We start from the raw sequence: 24,849 nt of genomic DNA, 5'->3' as shown, positions 1-24,849 counted from the left end.
CAAAAGGGTCTAAAATTGGGCAATTTTTTGGTAAAAATTGGGAAAGTTTTGTAAAATTAAGTGTTTTTAAGGCTAAATGACCTCAGATTGGCAACTTTATGGGACAATTTTTTCCTATTTCAGTCAAATTTTGTTAATTTTGGCACCAAAGTACAATTATTGAGTCAAAATTGGGGTTAAATGTATGCAAAAATTCACAATTTCAACATTAAACGGGGTTAATTTCTTGAAAAATAGGGGACAATTTGAATGTTATCAATTTATTCCGGACAATTCTAGTGAAAAATTGTGTATAAAAGGCTGTCTTTTGGATGAATTCCCACTAACTCTTGTTAACTTTAGCAAAAAATTGGGCTAAAAATCTGATACAACTAACTTTGTTTAACTCAAAACCGCGAAATTTTATAAATTCAGGAGTTAAATATAGGCGTTATAGTGATTCATGGGGCGTTCGATTAACAATACAACGTAATTTGTAGCTATTAGAGTGAGTTTTTAACTTTTAGGGACACTAATAGATACACTATATATGTATACTGAAGCAGAACAACGTTAAACTAGGCTTATTTGCATGTGACTCAATATATTTTTGTAGTACTAGGGGTTTGAAGGATGATAAGTTCGATCATTTAGACGATCAGTTAAAAGTTAAGAGATTTAAGAAACGCTAATGTTAAGTTGAGAACAATATTTGAGAGCTTAATTAATTAACATGGTGTATGATTTCCTATTTGGGACAAGGGGGGATAGTACACTTCGTTAATGCTGACAGTATAAAAAAATTGATTAAATTGGACTCAATTATTTAGTCTGAAAGTAATATTAATGTGACCGGTCTTGTCTAATTTTGTGCGGGGGGAAGTACAAAGACGTGTTTTTATGATACACAATCTAGTGTGCGCTTAAAAAACCAATCTACAGTGTCAAAAAGCAGGTCTGAGGAGCAAAGAACCGATGCTCAGTCACTAAATCAGAGGACTGTTCTATTGTGGGGAGAACTCGTCTCTTTTGGTCAGCCGTAAATCAGAAGTTCAGAATCTTAGAACTTCTCGCATAGATACTGGGATAACGCGGTATGTGGCCCTACCATAGAACCTGTGTGAACTCTGGATTTTTGGTTTGGAAAACTAGCAACAAAATGTCCACCAGGTCCTTAATTGTTAGCGAGCAACCAACGTTCTTTATTCCGCGTTGCACCAGTTTTCAACTCTGATGTCGTAGGGATATTATTCGCTTGATCTTAGTTACCACACTAGAACTAAACCAATTTTAATTTGGCGACCTTATTTAAGTGGTAGAATAAGTCTCACTAAATGCTCACAATACTCTTTTCTAATTTCCAAACCTATGTGTTATTTGCTAGAAATAAAATCGATTAGATATTAAGAATAATTGAGAAACAGATGGGAAGGATAGAGCACAATTGGAGTAAATCCTACGTTGAAAATATGGTGGGGTATCTAATCTTAGTCAAGTAAATAAATCCATCTTACTGCTGGATGTAAATATTACTCTAGGTTTAGTTTGCTACAAATTCGGCAATCTTACAATTGCTGCGATATTTCCCCGCTTAGCGGAGGAGTAGTGTTTTGGCTCTTAGAGCAGAGAGAGAGAGAGAGAGAGAGAGAGAGAGAGAGAGAGAGAGATAGAGAGAGAGAAAGAGAGAGAGAAAATTGATCCAGAAGGAAGCGGCCTAAGTTAGGCTGGTTGAGTTGAAAAACTGATCTCCTTCTGCAGCAAGCTCTAGGCTCGTGTGTGTTTAAACTTGAGCCAGATCGACTAAAAAATCATGAGGCTTATGACTAGCTCCGAAATAACTCCCAGGTCATTCGTGGAGCCGACTCCTATTCGTCTTTAGCCATATATTCGTTTCAGACTTGCTACTGTGAAGAGAGGCCTGGATAGCTTCAGTATCCTTCACTTAGTACGCGTATCAATAGCGGCAGTAAATCTGCGGCCATAGTCTATTCAATAGTGTATTAAAAAATACACAGCAGTATTTTGCCATGAATAATGTATTCTTTCAATCAACACATTTCACGTAGCGTAGATCTCTTTATATTCCGTCAGTTTAGAATAAGTCTAAAGTGTTCACAAAGTTGACGGTTAAACAATTATAATGACTCTGTAGTATCGGTAATTGCGGCGGCATTTTGTCCAATTAGCAATACTACATCATCTTTTCTTCTGATTTTTAGAATTCATGTTGCGTTTTCTGTGATAAACATATGTAAATATTTGATCAAAAATTTGCGGATATTGTTTGTATGGCTTAATAGTTGAAAATCTTTTATCAGCGATTAAGAAAAGGAAAATTGAAGGAAAACAAACTTTCTAAATTTTTGATAAAAATCATCCCCTTTTTAAATTTTTTCATAAAAACTTCTTGAACGACCCATTTTATGGTTAACAGAAATACTCATCGCTTGGCAATTTGCAGTTTCTACAGCTCCTTAGGGCTAAAATGTATTATTTTTTTTCAACTATGGTAGTAGTTCAACGCCCAATTCAGTGTTCATGCAGTCATGTTTCAGTCTTCTTCTAATTTTTTTTGAAAAACAATGAGCAAATAAACACAAAAATAATAACAAGGACAAAAATATATTGATTTTTGTATTAAAACAGAGCCAAAAATGATGAAACACCTTCAATTTGCCAAAAATGGGCAAAATACACCAAAAATGGGCAATAAAATTTTTTCTGAGTGAACTTTAAGTGCAAAGGTTTCTTATAATACCACTTATTTTTTGGCTTTGATGCCTTCAAGAAATCGAAAATGGTCGGAACAAAGGAAAAGTGGATTTTGCCGTTTGATAGATCGGTTAGATTGCACTAAAAGGCCATTTCGTTGAAACAAAGTGTCCAAAAACTATTGAGAGACAAACATAAAAATATATCATGAGAATTTGTAATAGTCATACAAAGGTTTTTTAATATGGTTTTTGTTTTTCGTTTTTGTTTCATTTTAAAAACGGCGTTAAAATGATAGTTTTGATGAGAAACGAAAAGGCACTTTTTCAGTTTTTTGATAGTCGTTGACAATTCGTTCATTGTGTTGTCTATTTCTTCATACACATAGCTATTAAATATATAATAAAAAAATAGGTATTTGCAAAAATTCAGTTTTTGCAAATATCTTTTTTTAAAAAAAAATCAAAACTGCTCTCCGAAAATGCTAGCAGTAAAGTTCAACATCCATTAAGACTTTGAAATTATAATTTATCTTCCTTCGTTTTCTGGTTTATGCGTTCTTTTTTTTTATAAAAAAGACCGATTTTAAATAGCTAAAATAAGACGTTTACGTTCAGATGCGAGTCTATGATGCCTTCACCGAGACAGTCTGGCGGTCGTCTATAGAAACGCGCAGCAGTTCGAAATGCAAGTCAGAATATTAAAGCTATTTTAGCAGCGTCATGTGACTTGGCTTGGAGCACGCACTTAGCAAGCTCCAAAAAGTGGGAATTATTTGGAGTTTTGCCTATATTTGTTTTTGGATCCAAACATTGACTTTCAGTCATTCAGGTGTGGCAAAATTTTGCTAGGTAGAAAAACAGATTGATCTATCATTTATAATTTAATTCATTGCCATACCGCCCTTTCATGACTATACTTCTCTGTTCACTCAAATAAACTGTGCAGATGATATTCAACTAGCTAGGCAGAAAGGTCAACTCAGGCGTTATTTTGAACTCCATCTCAAACTAATAAAACCTCTTATCACTTAACAACTCAATAAGTGAACCTTAAATTATCGATATTCAATCCGGTTTCAAAGTCATAACTTTGGCGATGCTTTTATGTCATCCAATTAAGTAAATTTAAAGAGCAATCAATTTTAGACATTTCAGATTTCAGCAACCTGAATTGTTTCTGAGCTCTAGTTTGGATTCTCTATTTGCTATATGATATCTGGGTTTTTTTCAGCAGTAGCAACTAATTTGAAATAAACTGGTGCCCTGAAATTACAATTTATATATATATATATATATATATATATATTTTAAAATTCTCAGAAAAACTTTACATTTCATATTTCAGTGAAAACTTGAAATGCTTCTTAATCAATGCTTAGCCTTTCTGTTTGTTATCACATTGTGTGGTATCGGGGTTTCAAAATCGATTGAAACTCGCCCAAACATCGTATTTATCCTTGTTGACGACCTGGGCTGGAACGACGTCGGGTTCCACGGAAGCAAACAAGTGCAGACACCATTCCTTGATTCCCTGGCGAAGGAGGGAATCATTCTGAATAACTATTACATGCTGCCTATCTGTACTCCGAGCAGGTCAGAATAGGATTTCAAAGCATTACGGAAAAGTTTGCACATACATAAATGTGTATAAAACATTGTGTTACAACACATATAAACTATGTAACATATATAAAATCATCAATATTAGCAATTTAGGAGGGGTCAATTTTTAATACTTCTTCGTTCCATATGCTCAACTCGTGTCCTTTGTACGTTCAACTGTGGTCTTCCATTGCCACTGAATATGAAAGAAAGCAACAACTCAAATCCACTAATTTTTTCTGCCGCTTTGCAATTTCCCAAGAAACCGCTCACAAGTCGTTTTCCCAAGAAACCGCTCACAAGTCGTTTATACAAAGTCGGGGGACCAAAATTTGTTTCCAGAATGAAATTTCTGTAAATCCGGCTCCTTGGAAAAAATAAGATATTGCACAAAGTGCCAATTAATTCGAACTAATTTGTGCTCCGAAACAGCAAAAATTAAGAAAAAAACTAATTTGTTTTCAAAAAATTTAAAAAGTTTGTTGATTTGTTTCAAAATCTATTTATTAAAAAACATACATATTAAAGCATTAACCAATCCTTTAAATTATTTCATTGATCTGTATTCTAGTAGAATAGCAACAAAAACATAATTATTAGAAACGACCCAACTTCTCACCCATTTTCAATCGTTCTTCAAAAACTGAAACAAAACAGCCGAGATGCCACAAAAATTTAAATTGAAAATAATGATTGACATTAAATTGGACTTCTATGCCACATTAAACAATATTATGACCAAAAGATGAGTTCAGATCAATGTTCCTAGTGCCCTACTAATACCATTACAAACAAAAAAAAGGACTTGATAATCAATTGCGTTGTCACTTTTTCCTTCAACTGATTTTTGTTTCCAGTCATTCCCAGTTGTCTCAGTTCAAAGAACGGTAGTAACAAAAAAATTGGAGCATTAAATTTTGCCATATCAGCAAAAAAAAATGACAGCGCAAGAGATAATTCATCAAGAAACTAAGTTGATCAGTATTCTAGAAGAATAGCAACAAAAACATAATTATTAGAAATGACCCAACTTCTCACCATTTTCCATCGTCCTTCAAAAACCGAAACACCGCAACCGAGATGCCAAAAAAATTAAATTGAAATTTTTCTCCTTATGGTTTATGTCGTTCCTGGGTATTATATCAAATCATTGCAAAAAAATGAGTTGCTTTCAAAAGAAATTTAGTTGTCAAAAAAAATTTGGTCTAAAACTTTTTATTTTTTATTTCTTTTTACAACATAGAGGGTGTGTAACATGCCTTTGCACATTAGGTTGAAACCCAATGAATGAAAAAAAGTTGAATAAGTTAACTGTCGCGAACTAGGAAGAGCAGTCAGATGTATGCACTGTACTTAGTTATGTAACACAATAATCAAAGTTTTGCCCTCCCACGTCTAAACAGAAAAACCAAACAGCGTGGCATGGCAGAAATTTTTTGTCACCGATCAAAAAGAATGAGTTAAAACCAATATCAATTATTCTGATGGGATGATAAATAAAATTAGATTTCCCAACTATTGTTGCACTTACATTTCTTGCATTTAACATAGCTCATTCGCTTATTTTTTTCAATTATTTCAAGGCTTTCCAAACTCAGCAATGCGCTGATTCGGAGGAACAGAAACTTAAAAATATACAAAACTAATGATCTAACGTGTTTTAAAGAAATGCAGGTTACAGTTAGACCATAAAATGGTTTTCACTGACCTAATAATAAAAACACGGAGAGTTTTCTTAATTGGTGTCTGTTTTGTCAGATTATAAAACTTCACGGCTTTTTCAGTGGACTGGCTGCCGTGTTCATTTTAAAACAAAACTATCTAGACGCAAGCTTCAAATTTAGATGGTAACAATTTATCATTCACGCTAGATTTTTTCGCTGGAAAGGTACAAGTTTGAGTCATTACTAATGCTATTTTTGCAACACCGTAGGTCAAGGAAATAAGAAGAAGGGTCATTGCTAATTTCGTTGATCCGATATGAGGCAAGAGAACATACAATTTATGAATAAATAAAATCTTCACAAGGGCCTTCCAAAATTTACTTTCCGCCGAACTAATCTTTGAGATTTTGATCTCCTCCACTTTTTCAATTCCCTCAAAAATTGAACAGATATTTGGATTTTGACATTTTTTTCACCAAAGGATTTTTGCTTTCAGTTTTTCAGGTTTTTCTAACATTGACATTAATTCATTTGCAGAAATTTTGATGAATTTTCTTGTATTGCTGGTAACTGCTTGATATTTAGATGTCTTGTTGGATAGGCAGACCCAATTTTGATGGTGCTTTGATATTCTCCCGTTATATAAATGAACAGTTTTTCCGTGTGTTGTTTTTCACGCTATTCCGTGGCTTACTTTGTACGCTACAAAAGTGTTCAGTCTTGAACAAATTTTCGGTTGTTTTTGTTGTCCTGCATTTGTTTTTTCAGTCTCATTCAAAGTATCCTTTCGCTGGCTTATGAAAAATCAATTAATGTAGTCAATTGTTTCAATTATAAATAAACATTTGCCTGCTTTTTGTATTGTTTTCCTTAAAAGTTTTGGAAAGAGTATTGAGGTTTGCCTGTTTTTGCGCTTTTTTTGTTGCTTTGTCAGTTTTTTTAATAACAGAGGTCTCATCGGCTTTTCAATTCTGCATAGTTTGATGCAATTAAACACTTCAATTTCACCAAAGTAATGTAGAGACTATAAGACGCCTCTTATTTTTTATACTTTTATACTAATTATTATGCACCTTGAATGGAACCATTGAGGGTTCTCAATCGACAGCTAATGGTTCTTGTGGTTTCGTAAGAAGTGTGTTTTCCGTAAAATTGTACCGAAGTCACCAATTCTCCCCACAAACATTGTCTGTAATTGTCTACGCATATGGTCTCCATAGTCACGAGTGATTTAGGGATTTCTTTAAAAGAATCAAATTAATCTATTTAACATATTCAGTTGCCTATTTTTTGTTGTTATTACAACTTTCGATCGTTTAATAAGATTTGACTGGTTTTTCTCAACTTTACCCTTAGTATCGTTTTCTGTTCTATTTTACTCAATCTCAATAACGCGGGAGTTCATCAGCTTTTTCTTGCAACACAAACTGGGAAAACAATTTTTGCAGCGAATGGTTTCCTTGCTAAGATATCATTAATTTCCCATCAGTTGCCGTGAATTTTCGACTAATTGCTTCAATTTTTGTTTATTTCACAAATCTGTCCCTCATAATTTCAGTAACTGAATTCAAAGACCTTTCATTATTACAATTTAATCAGAATGATATGTTTCAAAGTTTTATTGTATGATCAGTTGTTTAAAAGTCTACCAATGGGAATTTTCAAAACTGGGAACATTTTTGAAGATGTTTTCTTTCCGCTCTGGCGTTCGTGGTCTTTCGTGTTTGAGGATTCTTGTGATCTTTTGACAATCAAAGGCTAGATGTGTAAAGAAATGATAATAAGTTAATTAGATCATGTATTTTTTTAGATTGGTTTTGTGGACGTGTCCTATTTTCACGTTGTCGCCAGAAATTTTGAAAGAGGTTTTGATGTCTGTCAGAAAAAGTTTTGTTCCTGATACTCGTTTTTCGTTACTGTTCGCGATTGTAACCTATACAATCTCAAGACGCACAGTATAAAAATTTAGTCTAGATACTGATATTGGGTTTGGTGGTTGCAAGATCACTAATTTGGGGGGGGGGGGAGAAGTTTTTTTTTCTTGTTTAGGTATGCTGTGTTTTTTTGCTTATTTTTGCGCATGCGGGAACATTTACTCTATTGATTATCAAAATTCTTCATTAAAATAATATAAAAGAGTTTTCAGTTTGATGATTTCTTTAAATAGCACTTCAAGACTTTTAATCAAGTTTTCCACATTGCACGGGGTTTTTAGAAATTGGCAAACATTTAAGATTGAATTAAAGTTGTTTTTTTACTCTTGGTTGTTATAACTTATAGACAAAATATAAATATATATAAATTGATCTTTATTTGGTGTCAATTTGGGGCCCAAAAAGTGATAACTTGCAAAGACTTCGAACCTGAATAAAGCCTCGGGAACTAAAAATTGAAAATGTCTCATAAACAATCAACTCTGTTTTTTACGGTTTTTCCGATGACACCTTTTTTGTATCACTTCGTGAAAGTTGTCCTCTCGGCAAAATAATTCAGTCAAAACATTTAGGCTGCTAATATGTTCATAACCGCCAAACAGCGATGGAGTGCTGCAAAAAATCTAAAATGTTCTAAATAGACGAGCATTTTTGATCTATTGTGCTGAGCTGCTTTAATTTTTATGGTTAATCATCAGCTGTAGGATGCCACTGTTCTCCAAGTAAAGTTTTAAAGAAGTTTTGATGAGAATCTTTGTCTACTAAATTTTCTTTCAAAAGAAAAAAAGCGCCGCAGTCTTTTTTCTAAAGATCTTGAAATGTTTATTGTTTGGCCTTGGTTGTTAGTTTTTTATGAACCTACCTCTACAATTATGACTACAAGGAACAGTTTTGAAGATGAAACAAGACAACCTCTTTGGAATTTTTTTCCTATATTGTTTTCACTAAAAATGTGCAACATTAGTCAAACTAAATAAAAAAATTGTAAATTTAAATTCTTGGCGCATTTTGAACCTTTAATAATTTGAGCTCATGTTTTCTTTCTAGTTTTTGTTATCTGAAGATGTTGAGCAAGTTGATATTTTTGATCTGGACGTTGCCTCTTTCCCGATTTCAAATTGGTTGATTTACTGCAGAGCTGTTTGCTCTAGGTTTTGATACTTCTTAAAGTCCCAACGCCAAATTCATAAAAACCATTAACAAGTTTTTGTAAAAGATTTTTTAATTAAATTCTATTGAGTTTCACTAAAAAAGTAAAAACTTGGTGCCAACTAAACTGTTATCTTTTACCGGTTGTTTTGATTGACATATTGCTGTCAGTAGAGTCCGTTTTCTTACGCGTCGATGCAATTTCTAATGTTATACTTCATTTTTTGCTAAAAAAAACAGTTTAATTAACCTGAATCTTTTTGTTGCTTAATTCAGCTCATTAGCTCATTCTGCTTTAGAAATGTTTTCGGGAAAACTCTAAAGGAATTGCAGTTCATTGAGCTCAAGATGTAAATTTACGTGATATACAATACTTGACTAGTAACCCCAATCAATTTCTTTACTTCTTTTCAGTTGCCTGTCTTTCTGTTGGTTTTTTCCTGTTTTTTTAAGTTATTTCTGACCCTAGCGCACCTGCAAAAATCAATCATTCTTGTCAATTTGTCTAGATATAAATTTTTATAGGTATACATACAAACGCTTCTCAGATCTTCAATGCCTATAGACGTAATGCTTGCTGTAAGATGCCGTACTGATTATTCGATTTATCTATAAGCTGTGAAAAGTGTTTTCCAGGGCTGCTCTAATGACAGGGCGTCATCCAGTGAGAACTGGAATGCAGAACAATGTGATCCTGGCTGGTCAGAGACTGGGAGTTCCCCTCAATTACAAACTACTGCCAGAGTACCTCAGTGACTTGGGATACGAGAGTCACATGGTGGGAAAGTGGCACCTGGGATTTTTCCATAAAAAGTAAACTAACTTTCAAGTTCCCTGAGCAAAAAGAAACAGACAGTAGGTTTTTAAGTGTAGGTCTGTGTAAAGATGAGCTCTTACTTAACCATAGCTTAAGGTAGACCATAGCCTGACCAATGTTGCCTGCAATGATGGTACCACGCAAAAGTGTCCGACGCAAAAAAAGTGGCCATCGTCACCAAAAAAAGAGCAATGATGCTCATAAAAAGAACAGTCTGAAATTTGGGGAATAATGAGAAAAAGGGGCAGCTGGGAACAGGCCGCTGTGGCCCAATGCTGTTCCGCTGCGATTACGCAAGAACAAATTATTAATATTATTATTTTATTTAGCCACACTTGAAACTATCTCCGCCCAATTGAAGTAATCAGCTTTTTTTTCTGCTAAAAAAACGTAGAAGTGGGCTGAATGCTTTTGTGATATCCGCTGCAAACCTTGAAGCGGAACGGCACCCAGAAAGCAGTCGACTTCATTCCCCCTCAGCATTAGGTTAATTTCTTATCTTAAAATGTGTTTCTGCGTTAATTCCTAATTGTTGTGATAAACTTATTAAATAGTTTCATATTGGTTATGCTCTAAACAATGACACGACAGTCAAACCCTTGCAAGTGCAGTGTGTGTAAACGGAACATCAAAGACAATGATAAATCGGCAATATCATGCGAGAAGTGTGAGCTTTGGTTCCATGGTCCATGTGTATCTCTATCAGTTGACGATGTGGACTGGCTTGGAGCAAGGAAAAACTGCAAATGGATTTGTGATACCTGTGATAGTGATCAGCTCTTCCCATCCGAAGCTAAGTTGACAAAGACTTTAGATGAGAATAAAATTGCTGACAAAGTTGCTGTTGCCTTGTCTGCTAAAATCGGTACTGAAATACCAAAAATTATTGAGCTAGCATTGCCTAATCATATCAAGGACAATTTCGAAAAAGTTTTCAACGAGACTTTGCCATCTTTTCGTGATGCTGTTCTAACGAATAAGAAAATTAAGGGACACAAAACGGCTAATGAGCCAATGCAGTTTCTGATTAACGGTCTGCCCGAAAATGCAAATTCTTATAACAAACTTATAGAGTCTGACACGAAGCTTCTTGACGAGGTTATCACTTTTATGGGTCTGAAATTAGACGGAAATATTGTGCAAACAAGACGCCTTGGAAAGTTCAAAAACCCTGCTAACAATGAAAGACGCCTTTATAGACCAATTCTGATTACAACAAACAGTCCACATTTCATGGAAAATTGTTTTGCACGCAGCCATTATCTAAAAGATTTTCGCATTCCAGTGTATATCAAAAAGTTTTTGACGCAATCCGATCGAGAATTGGAAAAGAAGATTCTGTCAAAGAGATTTCAGATGATCGGTGAAGGCAAAAGTAAAAAGGATTTTCGAATCAGAAATTTACAACTTTTCTACCAGAGAAACCTGGTGAACTTGAATGAATCGGTAAATTGACTAACAACGAATGCTAATTGTCTACTTGTAAATTGCCAATCTATCAATTGTCTTGAAAAACGATTGAAATTGCTGAAATTAGTGCAGGTGGAAAAAATTAGCTTAATATTCCTTACAGAAACTTGGCTCGATAACCAGATCACAGATTCTGAAATATTTCCTGGTGGATCACACACTGTTATTTCACGCTTAGACAGAAAAAAAGGTGGACATGGCGGAGTTTTAATAGCAGCATCGTCTGCTATGTCCCATCTAGTATTTGATATATCAGAAGACAGTTACCCCTTTTCAGCTGCTTGTGCAGTTGTCCAAATAGAAAAAGCTGTGTTCTTTATTGTAGTGTACAGACCGCCACCGTCTTCGAAATTCTTCTTTAGCAATCATATTTTGATGGAATCGATTTCATTTTATATCAACAATTTTAATACATTCTGCCTTAAACGTGGTTTGAATTCGAATTTCGAGCTCTATGTTGTAGGTGATTTTAACATGCCCAAGGTAGCTTGGGCATGTCTCTCCTCGTCTAGTTCTTCAGATAATGTTTTATTGGATTTTTTCACGGACTTAGGTCTAAACCAAATAATTATTGAGGCTACGCACATTCGTGGGAACTGCCTAGATCTCATTTTCACTTCTCTAGAGTCAATTCCATTCCATCTCCCAAAAGAGCCTTTCTCAGATCACTTTCCAATAATTTTCCAAGTTCCACTCATCAATAATTACAGAAGTATACGCATCTCTACTTACTCGAAATCATCTTTCAGTATTCAAGCGTTTAATCAAGAGCTTTTTTTGCTGTACGAACTTCTAACTTTCCAAATTAAAGCCTCTGATTTCTTTTCATTATGGTACTATGAGCTGAAAAAAGCGTTCTCGGTTTCGATAGCTAAGAAACGCCGAAGGCGTGTATCAGCTCCGTTTTTCTACTCTTCGCAAACCATGCATTTGTTAAATAAAAGCGAGACGATCAAGAGAAGGCTGGAAAAAGATTGGACACTATCGGACTCATTGAAAATGAGGGAAAGTCAGAAAGAGCTTTCAGAGTCAATTGAACTTGACACGAGTCTTCTTATTGAGAAATGTAATTTGACGAGCAGGAATGACTGTTTCAAGCTACTCAGGACTCTCAAAGAGACTAGCGCTTTTCCGCCTGTGATGAATTACGACGGTGTCAGTTTTTCAACAGACGATAAAAAGGCAAATGCATTCAATGATTTTTTCAGCTCTGTCTATAGTTGTAAAATTCACGAAAATGTTCCAATAGCTTTAGATTCGAGTATTAAATTACAAGATGTTACGTTTGGAGTTCTTGAAATTGAAAAAATATTGAGCAAATGTGATGACAGTTCTTCCATGGGCTCAGATCAAGTACCATCTTTCTTGCTTCGTGATGGCTGTCAAGTTTTAGCCCCAGCAGTTTTGGCATTATTTCAAGTTATTCAAAAGTCCTCGCATTGGCCTAAGGAATGGAAAACCTCATATATCACACCACTACACAAAAATGGTTCAACAAGTGACGTTAAAAACTATCGTCCGATCAGCTTGCTTCCAAAACTTTCTATTGTTTTTGAAAAAATGTTGTTCAATTTTTTGTATCCACTAGTTAGGCCGCTAGTCACAAACGCTCAGCACGGTTTTATGAAGAGACGCAGCACAACTACTCAACTTATTTCATATTTTGATGTTCTTTACAACAATCTTGACAAAAATTTTCCTTGTGCTAGCGTCTATTTTGATATCAAAAAGGCTTTTGATTCCGTTCCGCATCATAATTTACTAAGAAAACTGGCAGCATTTGGGTTTGACGACGCTTTTCTTCATCTTTTTTCGGATTATCTCGAAGATCGACACCAAATTGTCCGTATAGGATCTTGTTTTTCTAGGCCATCCGTTGTAACATCTGGTGTCCCACAAGGAAGTGTCCTTGGACCACTTCTGTTTATCTTGTACATGAACGATCTTGTTGACCATGTGCAAAACTCCCATGTTTACTTATATGCCGACGACCTAAAGCTGCTATGCGTTGATTGTTTCGAAGGTCTGCAATGTGACATCAATGGTATTTATGAATGGTCACGCAAAAATCAACTTGAATTTCATCCAGAAAAGTGTAAAGCGATGAACTTTAAATGCAGCAAGTCTCCCTTATTTCTAGGAGAAGCGGAAATTCTTTTCACTAGAGAGATTATGGATTTGGGAATGCTAGTTACTGAAGATCTCTGTTGGACAACACATGTTAAGACGAAACTTGCGAAATGTAATAAAATTTTTAATTTTTTGAAAAGAAGCATACCGTTTCAAGTTTCTATTCTCCGCAAGAAAACGTTGTACCAAACGATGATTCTATCTGTGCTACTTTACTGCTCCCAAGCTTGGTGTATTATAACTGGTATTTTGAAAGTGTTAGAAAAGTTTCGGCGCAAAGTGTTGCGCTGGGTTATTAGGTCTGAGGATTACAACGAGACACTTTCAAAACTAAATTTGTATCCAATTTGCTATCAAATTGCGCGAGCTGACCTTATTCTACTATGGAAAACTTGGCATGGAACAATGGAGAGTGACTTAAAGCTGCATGTCAATAGTACGACACTCAGCTCCCGAGGATCAGTCAAAACCTTTTTTGAACAACCGTTGAACAAAAAAATTCAAAACTGACAACTGTTTTCTTAGTCGAACTATCCACTCCGCCAATTACTTAATTTCTATCAACGTCATTGACTTTAGGTCATCTTTCAATATTTTTTGTAAGAATTTAGATAATTTTCTCATAGCCAAAACACTTTCTTTTAATTACTTTCGGCCATGTACATATTTTCTTAAATGTCGCTGTGTGGACTGCAGATCTTAATTTGCTACTGTGCTTTGTTAACTTGTACTGTCATGTCTTTCTTTTACTATGTATTCCTCTTGTTGGAATTTAAGTCTTTTACTACTACTACTACTACTAATCCTTTTTTTCCATTAACTCCTCAGCCTGCTTGATCAAACTAAAAGTTTTTATTACATTTACCAGCCACTTATTTTTTAAATTCTTGTATGAATGCTTGAGAAGAATCATGTACTGTAATGCTAAAACACATTATATGATAGGTTTTTTCACAAAAGATAATCCCCTGCCGAGATCAGAAGGTTATCTTGCCAGATTTTGCAAGATTCTTGTAATGAAAGTGTATCTTGTAAGATTTTTGCATAACAAAACTTTATCTATCAAGAATTCCAGAATTAGCGAGATCAAAGATTGTCATGCAGTATCTTGAAAATGGAAGTTTATCTAGTCAGATTCTTGCAACTTGGTTCCGGACGAGTTCGATTCAATCTAATTCTATCCATTATTAGATCTTTTAGCATAGAAAGCGCGCGGAAATTGATGATTGTCGACACAAATTGTGGTACGATTTCATGATTTAGTTCTTGTTTTTATATTTTACCCGTAAAAAGGATATTGGTATAAAAGGTACCCGTAAAAAAGGATATTCAAGTATAAATTTGCCATTTTGAAATGGTCTTTGATTAAAAATGTGCGATAGTATTCCAGGCATATGAAAAAATTTCTTGTTTTATTTGCTTCGTTTCAGTTACACTCCAACTTATCGTGGCTTCAAGTCTTTCTATGGTTTCTATCAAGGCCATAATGACTACTTCGATCACACGGACAGAGAAGGTAAAGCCTGAACAAAAAATTGAATCAAGCACAACTTTTTTATGGAATTAATAACTATTTTTCTTCAGGACAAAGAAAACTCAAGATACAATCTAAATAATATACTTTTTATCCAAACAAAGAGACCAAAAATCCTAAGGAATTGCTCACTTAATTTTGTCACAAAATGGCTTTCGTTAAAATTAAAGCTCTTCTCATATTCGTCTAAATTGTTTTGAACTATTGAAATGGCGTTTCTTAAAGTTGAGTTATGAGTGCTATCATTAGAAAGCTTGCTAAGCGTAAAATTCCAAATTAAAAAGGGGCTCTTGAATTTTTCTTTTCCCGAGGATTTGCGCTGGTTTAAATATTTGTGAATATTAGCTTGACTTGCGTTGTTTTGTTCACTCTTTTTCGAATTTTCAGCTGGAAGGTTGATCAATTTTGCGAAAAATTATAATAAAATTGTTATCTTAAGTCTATTTGATTTTAAGTACAAGGATAAAACAGAATTGTTGACTTGATATTTTTTGGCTTTGACTTCGACTAAATTTCAATAAAATTTTCCATAGAAACTGACAACACAATCTTCGTTTACTCATATGATGGCTATTTGAGACTTCGGTTCTTAGGAAAATGTTTTAAAACTAATAATTCGGCAGCCTTTTGCTAGTCTAAGTCAATATTTGTCAAAAATGCTCAAAATTTTTTTTGATATCCTAAGATTCTCGTTTGCTAAAAAATTTATTACGGAATTTTTTGGAAAAAGTACGCTTTTTAGCAGTCGCACAGCGATGGCAAGACCGGTTTTGTTCTCATCGTTGCTTTTCATGATAAAAATGATTCGAATTGTGTTTTGTTTCTGTCCTTTTAATTACTTTTCTGTATTTTTAAATCCGAATTAAAGACAACTTTGCTTTACTTTAATTTTGCAAAAAAAAAGAAATTCTTTTTAAGCTCTAATAAGGCCGTTTGACAAAGCTTTATCTTTTCCGAGTAAAACTCACAGTTTTCATGGCTCAGGCAAAAATTTTTCATAAATTTTCATTTCACTTTTGAGTTTTGACAACATTACTTGTTTTTTCACTTGCATGCTATCTTATGCTTTCACGTGAATTCCTAATATTTTTTGGCTGATATAACTCCATAATTATCCAAAACTGATCATTTATAATCGATATCGGGAGTATTTTTGTCAATCTAGAAATTTAGCACACATTTTGAACGTTATGAAATTTTGTATTAACGAACAAGCAGCATTAGCAATGGTAGCGTTGGTAAAATTTTTTAGTGTTAAAATCTAAAAATTCGGATCATAATGGGACGCTTTTTTTTCTTGAAAATAATTGCTTCCATATTCTTGTGTTTTTCGTTTGTTTGCAGATCAGAATGATTGCAAATCAAAGTTCAATTAAAAATTGCTCAAATTTATAACCAAATGAGTGCAAAATAAACATAGATTGTGATTTCAGTGAAAAGTTGCAACACTGTAATTGCATAAAACTGTTTGAAAATTGTGATTTCACCTGTAATCGTTTCTATTTTGTGCTTTTTTTCACTAGTGACAGGTCGAACTGGCTTTCTAGGCAGCTACAATTTAACCAATTTAGATACTTTTAATTGAAAGATAAAGATTATTCTGACTTTTTGAAAAGTGATTGTTTTCGAAAAAAAGTAACGACTTTTTGAGCTTTATCAATTTTTTAATAATATTGTCCCTTATCAGCGTAGTGTCAATAAAAAAGAGAAAATGTGAAAGAGACTGCTTTCTTTTTCAGTTGAATTAGAAGGTATTTTTCATTGCAATTTTATAATTCAATTAATCATTTTTTTGTCTTTGATACTACAAGTTGTTACAATTTTGTTTGACTATTGGAATTTTTTGAGTTTTGAGGTTCCTCTTTACTGTCTTGTCAGATTATCATATTACAAACAAGTCACAGAGTGAAATATTGGTGTAATGAATGGGTTGTTGCTCCGTCATTGTTTACAAAAATTGCTTGATTTTTTATTTTTAGATGTGGTTGTTTTTTCTAGGCGTATGATCTTCTGGATAATGATATACAGCAATGGCTTCTTCGAAAAATATCAATGGCTTCTCGAGGCTTCCATAAATGAATATATTTAAAATAACGGTCCATAGCTAATAGTTTTCGTGACTTCGAAATTAATTGTTTTCAAGAATTATAAAACTATTTTTTAATTTTGCTATTTTTATTTTTTATTGCTAATTAAATTCCAGATTCTTTTCAATTGAAAAGTCAATCATTAAGTCATCATTGCGCTAAATGAGATCATCCAACCAATATCTTAATACCAGTGAAATGCTTTAACAGTCTTTTTAACTTTCAACACAGTTTTTGCGTAAAACTTGTTTTCAAAATTTTGTTTTTCTTTGTCTGAATTTATAGTTTAAATGCAGTTAGTTGTTTTACTTGGTCTAAACTAATAATAGTTCCAAGAGTCCTCCTAGCCAGATACAAATTAAGCTATTTAAAATTTTTAGTTGAAAACTTTTTCTTTTTCTGTCCTTATAAAATTATGTTATTGAAAAGTTTGATGGTTTTGTGAGCTTCGCCAATTTTAGCGCATTTTGTCACCTGGCAGCGCAGTTTCAGCAATAAAAGAAATTAAAAAAATATAGGTGATTTAGAAGGTAGTCCTAATTGATATTTTATTTTTTAAAAAGTTGTTTTTTGGCTTTTCAATTACGAGTTTTCATAAATTTCTTCTGAATTTCGAACATTTTCGCTTTTTTAAAGTTCCTTTGCTGACTTGTCACAACATCATATTATTAAAAGTCATAGATCACTCTTGAGAAAAACAGATGCTATTCTTTATTTTTAATTTTTTTAGTGAATAGTTTATGATTTTAATGGCGTCGACACCATTTTCACTCAAAATTTAATAGACTTTTCCACGCCTGTATTTGGTGTTCTTTTTATTAGACTCATAACTTATTATGTTCGATTAACTGTTTCATTAGTTTTCGTGATATTGTAGGTGAACCTGCTTAGTGTCTTCATTAAATAGCTAATGGTTCAGTTGTCTTGGAAACTAATTGTTTTCAAAAATATGATATATTTTTTAAGTTTGCTTTTTTTGTTTTTATTTTGTTCATAAGATATTAATCCTTAATAAGCAAAGTTCCCGTATCCTCTCTGATAAATTTTAAGTGTAACTGTTTAGGTTTTTTTAAAATTCTCTTTTGATTAAGTTTCATTTAATTAGATAGATACTAAGTTTTGGTCTAAATTAATCGTTGTTCTTATATAATTCTGTTGTTTGTCTTGTTTCATAGTCTGAATACATGGAGGTTGGTGGCTTTTTTATGGCCAGTACTCCGATCATGTTACTTTTTACACTGGCCAGTCTGAACTTTGAGTTAAATTTACTTCATGAAAAATGATATGTTCAACTTAACTCCCGCTAACACGGTTTGCTCTAAATACAATTCGAACCTCCGCGTGAGTACTTGTGACATTTATTTGCGTATCAATTAGTAACTACTGAGCTAATTGCGATAGTGTGTATACTACTATAGTAATCACCAGTTATTAGCTGCAAAAGTATGAATTTATTCATTTATTCTGCTAGGACTTAATTTTGGGGTATGAGCAATTTTCAGACTATACAAGACAAATTTTAGCTGACGAACTTTATGACCTCAATATAATCATAATGAAAAAAACACCACAAAAAGAAACCTTTTCGAACAATATGTGAATTTTTCAAAGTTTTCTCTTCATCATTGGTAGACAATTGAGTCGAAAATGTGGATGAGTGGGTTGGAGCATTATGTGCAAACGCACATTACCGAGCCTCGTTGTCTAAACAATTCCCAAACATTTTCAAACGAATATGCGAAGAGCTTTGATTTCAAAGAAAGCGTTTGTCCTGTTCAAGAACCGTAACCCTGCACACAGCTGATTTTTTTTTTGAAGTTTGTCCTGAACAGTGCAGTTATGTCAATATTGTCAAAGTTTGTGTTTATTTTCGCACGTTCACCTCACGTCACATATCTTGTGTAAAGCTCGTATAATTCATTGTTATCCAAAACAGTCGTTATAATAAAAACTAACATTTAACAAACTAATCAACTCTACAGGTTGTTTGGACAGACACCGTTGTTATTAACAAAAACATTGACTGCTTTAGTGATCACTTGCACTAAAGTCAGCTGTTTTATTTTAAAAAATGAACAAGCCAGCCTCAACAGCCGTTTATATGTCCTCTTTAACCTGGTATTTTTTTGAAAATTCTGAAAATTTTAAATTGTTTTGAAAAATATGAACAGTGAAACCTCGTGTTGAATAAAATTGAACTTAATCAGATCAATTAAGTTAATAAAAGACAACTCAAAGAATTCAAAATCTTGCAATGATCTTGCACGATGTTTAATGTGGTTCTTTTTCAGTCAATTAGAGCTGCGAAATATGTTAAAAAGCCTTAATTTGTTCTAACTATGCTTTCATTAGAACATAGTTTTATATTTTTGACATTAGTGATATCTTTTACGAGTTTTGCAGGATTTCTGCAAATTCTAAATAATCTAGCACAACTCTTACAAGAGTCTTGCATGATTTGAATACGCTTATTACTTTGTAAACTACATTTGAGCACGTCGGAATCTTGCCTGATTATTTCAAGTATCACTTTCAGAACCTTTGCCTAAAATTACTTGAAAATCATCTCAAAAATACCTAAACCCTATAACTGAACACAACTACTCAGGTAGTCTTTGGACTCAGTGAGTATCGAGAATTCATTCCTTAATTATGGTGGGTAGATATTGGGTAGGCATTCAGACCCGAGCCATTCAACAGTTTTTCTCACTGTTCTTTTTCAATAGATCTCACTGTATACGACGTAGACATAGATTGGTGGGGTCTGGACTGGCATTATGACCATCAAGGCACTCTTTCTGATGTGCACTCTGATTTTGGACAGTACGCCACTCGAGTGATTGCCAATGAAGCTGGACAGCTCATTGCAGAATACGACTTCAACTCCAAACCTCTCTTTCTCTACCTTCCATTTCAGAGTGTTCATATTGCTAATGTGGCAGACCCCGTACAGGCACCACAGGATATCGAGTACCAACTCCAGGCAAGGGCTATAATAGTCAGAGCATATATTTCTTCGTTTGACCATTCTCTCCAACGGAACTGTTTATTTTTTCCCGCTTGCTTATGAAAATCTCTTTTTCTTTTTGAGACTTGATTAGGCTATAATTAATCTTAACCCGCAGTAATAGCCTTGCCTCTGAATATTGTATTCGAATGCAAAAACACGAATTCGTTTGTTTACGCAGGCCTACACATTTTACGCTTTTATGTTGCCGATCAATTTGTCCCGTTGTATTAAATACACCATTTTAGTGACGCATTGCTTTCATGTTGAACTTTGAATTTGGTTTGCTCACCAGCTAAAAAACTACTTTACGCATTTCCTGGAAGGAAAATAAAAAAAACGCGTCGAATTGCCATTAAGTTATTAACAGAAACAACTTTAATAGGCATTGTAAGTCAGAGCAGGGAAGAAATAAATAAATCAAACGCTACAGTGGTACTAAGAAAACTTAAAACATTTCCATGATGCCTTTCAGTACGACGCATTATTCGAGTGTTGTCTAAATGAATGAAAAATATTTGAAGATGAAGGATTGAGCCGATATCCATGATAGAGTTTTCTAGTGCAGATGAATTAACTTTGTGATTGAAGCAGTATTTTTTGTGGCATTAAAAACAGTACAAAAACATGAAAATTATGTCACTACTTGAAAACATGTTACTTATTACTCGTACCTTACTTGAAAAGATAATTAAAATATTCTTTCGTATTAATTGGTCGTAGTGACTTCCCTGACTCACTGCCAATCCTATATTTGGTTTTCACAGAGTTGTAAAAATTGAAGTCAATTTTGCCAAGCAATGTGGTGCGTTTTTGTCTTGCATGTAATTTTACCCAGCAAGGATGTGGACCTGGAGTTAAATTGTAGCTGTTATTTCCAGATGAAGCAACGAACGATTTTCAAAAGCATGGCTCTCATTTTACTGTTAAAAACCATCTTTACTAATTCAATAAGTTTGCAAGATTTTTAACATTTTTAAGAAATAACTTTCAGGTAATTTTTTATCGGCATCTCGGACAGTGGTATCTTCAAATTAATACAAAGTACGACAAAGTTAATAGTAATTTTGTTTCTGCATAATCGCAGCGGAGAAGCTTTAGGCTTTTAGTCGGCAGTCCGTTAACAGTAGCCGGTTCTCAGGTGTTCTGTTTATATTATTCCACGCATCCCAGGCTGTTCATTTTATGAGCATGAATGCTTTTTTTTGGTGACTATGGCCACTTTTTTTGCTTCTGAGGCATTCACGTGGTACCATTACAAAGTACGAAAGAGTTAAGGCTTTAGGTTTAACCTTACTTGAGCCTGTATAATCTCTGCAATCGGTTCTCATTTTCCATTTTTTGGCACTCGAGTAGTTTCCACAAATATAGCCCTAAAAGGAACGAAAGTCTTGTAAGTTTGCTTTCTGTCATTTGTGTTGTTTCTCTTTGTCCATATTCCCTTTAACTTTATAAAGATACAGATCCAGATGATATCTTCTTCTGATATCGTCTGAGTCCGATCATTATAGATTAGATGGTTACATCCTTTCGCCTTAGCCTGTGTGGGTTTCCGATATAGTTGTTGTTTTAGTACATCTGGAACAACTTGAGGCGTAAGTACGTGGGTGCAGTGTGGGAGATGGATGTGGCAGTGAGGAATGTCTACAAATCTCTGCAGCTAAGAGGAGTGCTGAATAACACTATCATTATATTCAGGTAAATGCAGCCACAGATATTTGAGAAGCATTTATTCTCATTCTGCCATTGTATTCCTATTTGCCTTATCGTGAATATAAAAATTTTTGGCTCTCTGGAAAATTGCAAAAATTAGATTTCTCTTCAGAGGGATAAAGACATCAAGCTCAAATTTCAAGAGCAAAATTGCACAAATTGAATCTGATAATTTCAAACTATTCAAAGCTCGCGTAGTTGTCCCAGCGAAGAAACTTTTTCAGTTTCTGATGAAAATCCCTAATTCTGATTCATATATTGTAGCCAAGTCAAAATTACGTTGAAAATTCAAATTCGCTAAATTTGGGGCCGCTTTAATTTTCTGTGGACAACAGTGGCCACACTTCATCACAATCTCTCATATAACGTCACTGTTATTCACAATGAAAAAAAAAACTACGCCTTAACCGTGGACCGAAGTACACGCTTATACCACTAATCTTAAAACATGGTCGTTATTAATTACCTTTTTGAGTTAAAGTACTCGAGCAGTTACTTTTGCAAAGTATTAAAATGCACTTTCCTTACATCTGAGGATTATATAAAAATCAGCGCACCAGATCAACTTCAAAAAGCATTTTCGTTTAACTAGTTTTTTAAGCCAGAAGTCAGAAAAGTTCCAAAGATTCTAGGTTCAGCTAGATGAACTAATTCCATACATTTTTCAAACGATTAGAATTTTACCTCAAAAGTTTTTTTATAGATTAATTGCAGTAAACAGAAACTTTTATGACACAAAGAGACTGCGGTCGTCCACACACTGTGTTGATGTATTGTGACATATATTGTGTGAACACCGCTAAAAATTCGCCAGAAATGAAGAAAACTTCACAATATAAAGAGCTCGCCAATTACTCCAGAGAAGAGATGAATCGAGTAGTTTGCTGTTTGTTTGACTAATTTTTAATACAAACTTCAAAAAGCATAACCTGCAACTGATATCAGACAAACAAATAACAGAATTATTTGTTCCGACCCACATGTGGGGGGAGGAACTATACTCGAATGGGTTTTTTTTGTTCAGTCAATATTGGACGATCGATATATTCAGCGTAGAGAGTTGAGACTGGTATCATTAGAAAGCTCGTCCTTCGTAGAATTTAAAATTAAAAAGATCTTTCTGATTTTCGTATTTTACGGGGAGTTATCGAGGTTTAAACTTTTGAGAAAAGTACAGTGAATTCCGTTGTTTTTATTCAAATTTTCTGTAATTTTTGACCAAATTTTCCTTAATTTTGCAAGAAATCGTTAAAATTTTTGGAAAACAATGTTACTTGTTTCACGGTTAAAGAGAGAGAAGGCTCGTCAATTTGTTTAAATCGAGCTTTTTGGTTAAAAATTTTGCTAAATTTTTCGAATTTGAGACTTTTTTAACTCAAAAAAAGCTCCAAATAACCTTTTAATTCCTACTTCGCTTAAATTTGCAGGAAGAAGAGACCTATCATCTGCTGTCATCATCTTCGAAAATTCCTAAAAATACAGCTGTACATTTGTTTCCTTTAGGAGCTTTCTGGAATTAAGATTTTGCCGGTTTTTGAAAAATAAACCTAAAAATTGTACAAAGTGTGGTTTATTTGTTTGTGGTTTATTGAAATATATCATTTAATAATTGATCTATATTGCAAATATTTGCACTAATCAATTGTTTTAATTGCTGAGAAAAATCAGGGCTAGGGGTCAACTCATCATGGATTCTTACAATCAATAATTATTCGTGTTATATTAGGGCGCGCTCTTTTTCAAAATATTTTTCTCAGATTTGTTTTTTGTGTTGATAACTGACATGAATTATTTCAAATCACAGTCCAATCAATGACTATTAATCCTATTTACAACAAAATAAGGCCATATGAAAATTTAGTATGTCTTCAGAGAAAAGCTCATAGTATTTATGGCTTTGAAAATGTATTTTCGTAAATTTTATATGAATTCCTTTTGTTTTGGATTCATTTGCAACACTTTTTGTGGACCCATGACTCAGTTTTAGTAATTAGAGATTTCAATGGGTCCCTAAGGAGCTGCAGGTGAGCCTATACAATGCCATCAGTTATTATTCAATGCCTCTTATGGCTTTGAATATATTTGTTTTAAGAGAATGTTAGTGAAGTTTTGAAATTTGTCAAATTTAAATCTCCTTTCTGTCTACAGGTAGCTTAGTCTCAATTTAAACAGGGCAAATTTTATTACAAGCGGAAAAAACTAATCGTTACATCGATTTTTTTCAAGTAATGTTTTTTGGGTTTCTTACTACGAAATTTCATGAAAATGTTGTGAATTTTTGCATGTTTTCCTACATTTGAGGTCGTTATTTATTCCTCTTTCAATTAACCATATTAATTATAGCTACAATTGGCATTGCAAAAATGCGCAAAATAACTTTTTTAATGACTTCCGTGAATAGCTGACAGTTTAAACGACTGCGAAGCCGTTCTCTCAAAACTACATGGATTTGGGCTTTTGCCTGTAATTGTGATTCTTTTTGTTTTCATACGGCATATCCCTGTCAGTCAAATTCCCTATTTGCTTCTATAGACGATTCCATGAATCCATTTACTGATTTTTGTTTAGATGTTAAGGTTTTGATGACATCTATTTATTTTTTTCAAAAAAATTTTGTATTTCCCAATATTTTTATATTTTCCTGTATCTGGGGTTAATGTTTGTTCTTTTTTCAAGTTATCACACTAACGATAGTTTCAACCGGCTGTGAAAAATGAGCGAAAGAAACTGTAAATACTTCGTTGAAAAGCCTCTAGTTTTAACGGCTACGCATCCGTGCTCTCACAAAAATTATTAGAACCTTTTTTTTTGTTTTTGGCTCTAAATGTAGTTCTTTTTGTTGTCATTTAGTATGTTCTTGACAATCAAAAGCTTTGAACGCGTCCACGATCCTTTAACTGAATCCATTTCCTGATTTCAATTTAAAGTTAACGGTTTTTGGAGACTTCAATTATTTTCTCTAAAGAAAACATTTATGTTATTTCCATTTTTCGTTATCTTTGTTGTCAACAAGTAACTATGTCTTATTACTGACACAACTAATAATTTT

At 33.7% G+C, this 24,849-nt stretch overlaps 2 protein-coding genes across 3 annotated transcripts in view; both read left to right on the top strand.

Annotated features, from left to right (window-relative positions):
* LOC142339461 (arylsulfatase B-like) overlaps window positions 1-24,849 on the top strand; it is a 66,902-nt gene that overhangs the window by 34,058 nt on the left and 7,995 nt on the right. Inside the window, exons 1-5 of one of the 2 annotated variants that reach the window (XM_075389500.1) lie at window positions 3,843-4,286; window positions 9,679-9,855; window positions 14,890-14,975; window positions 19,807-20,063; window positions 21,661-21,785. In XM_075389500.1, the coding sequence (XP_075245615.1) occupies window positions 4,051-4,286; window positions 9,679-9,855; window positions 14,890-14,975; window positions 19,807-20,063; window positions 21,661-21,785 (881 nt within the window). In that variant the 5' untranslated portion in view covers window positions 3,843-4,050. Of the gene's footprint in view, window positions 1-3,842; window positions 4,287-9,678; window positions 9,856-14,889; window positions 14,976-19,806; window positions 20,064-21,660; window positions 21,786-24,849 lie in introns of those variants that run through there. The other variant, XM_075389502.1, reaches the window with a different exon arrangement.
* LOC142339460 (uncharacterized) overlaps window positions 10,384-24,849 on the top strand; it is a 105,949-nt gene continuing 91,483 nt past the window's right edge. Inside the window, exon 1 of the mRNA XM_075389499.1 lies at window positions 10,384-10,413. The gene's annotated coding sequence lies outside the window, so the exon portion shown is untranslated. The remainder of the gene's footprint in view (window positions 10,414-24,849) is intronic.

The sequence above is a fragment of the Convolutriloba macropyga genome, chromosome 5 (assembly GCF_964194025.1).
Source record: "Convolutriloba macropyga chromosome 5, txConMacr16.3, whole genome shotgun sequence".
Taxonomy (NCBI): domain Eukaryota; kingdom Metazoa; phylum Xenacoelomorpha; order Acoela; family Convolutidae; genus Convolutriloba; species Convolutriloba macropyga.
Note: the sequence above shows the minus strand (reverse complement) of the source record. Positions and strands in the feature narration are given on the sequence as shown.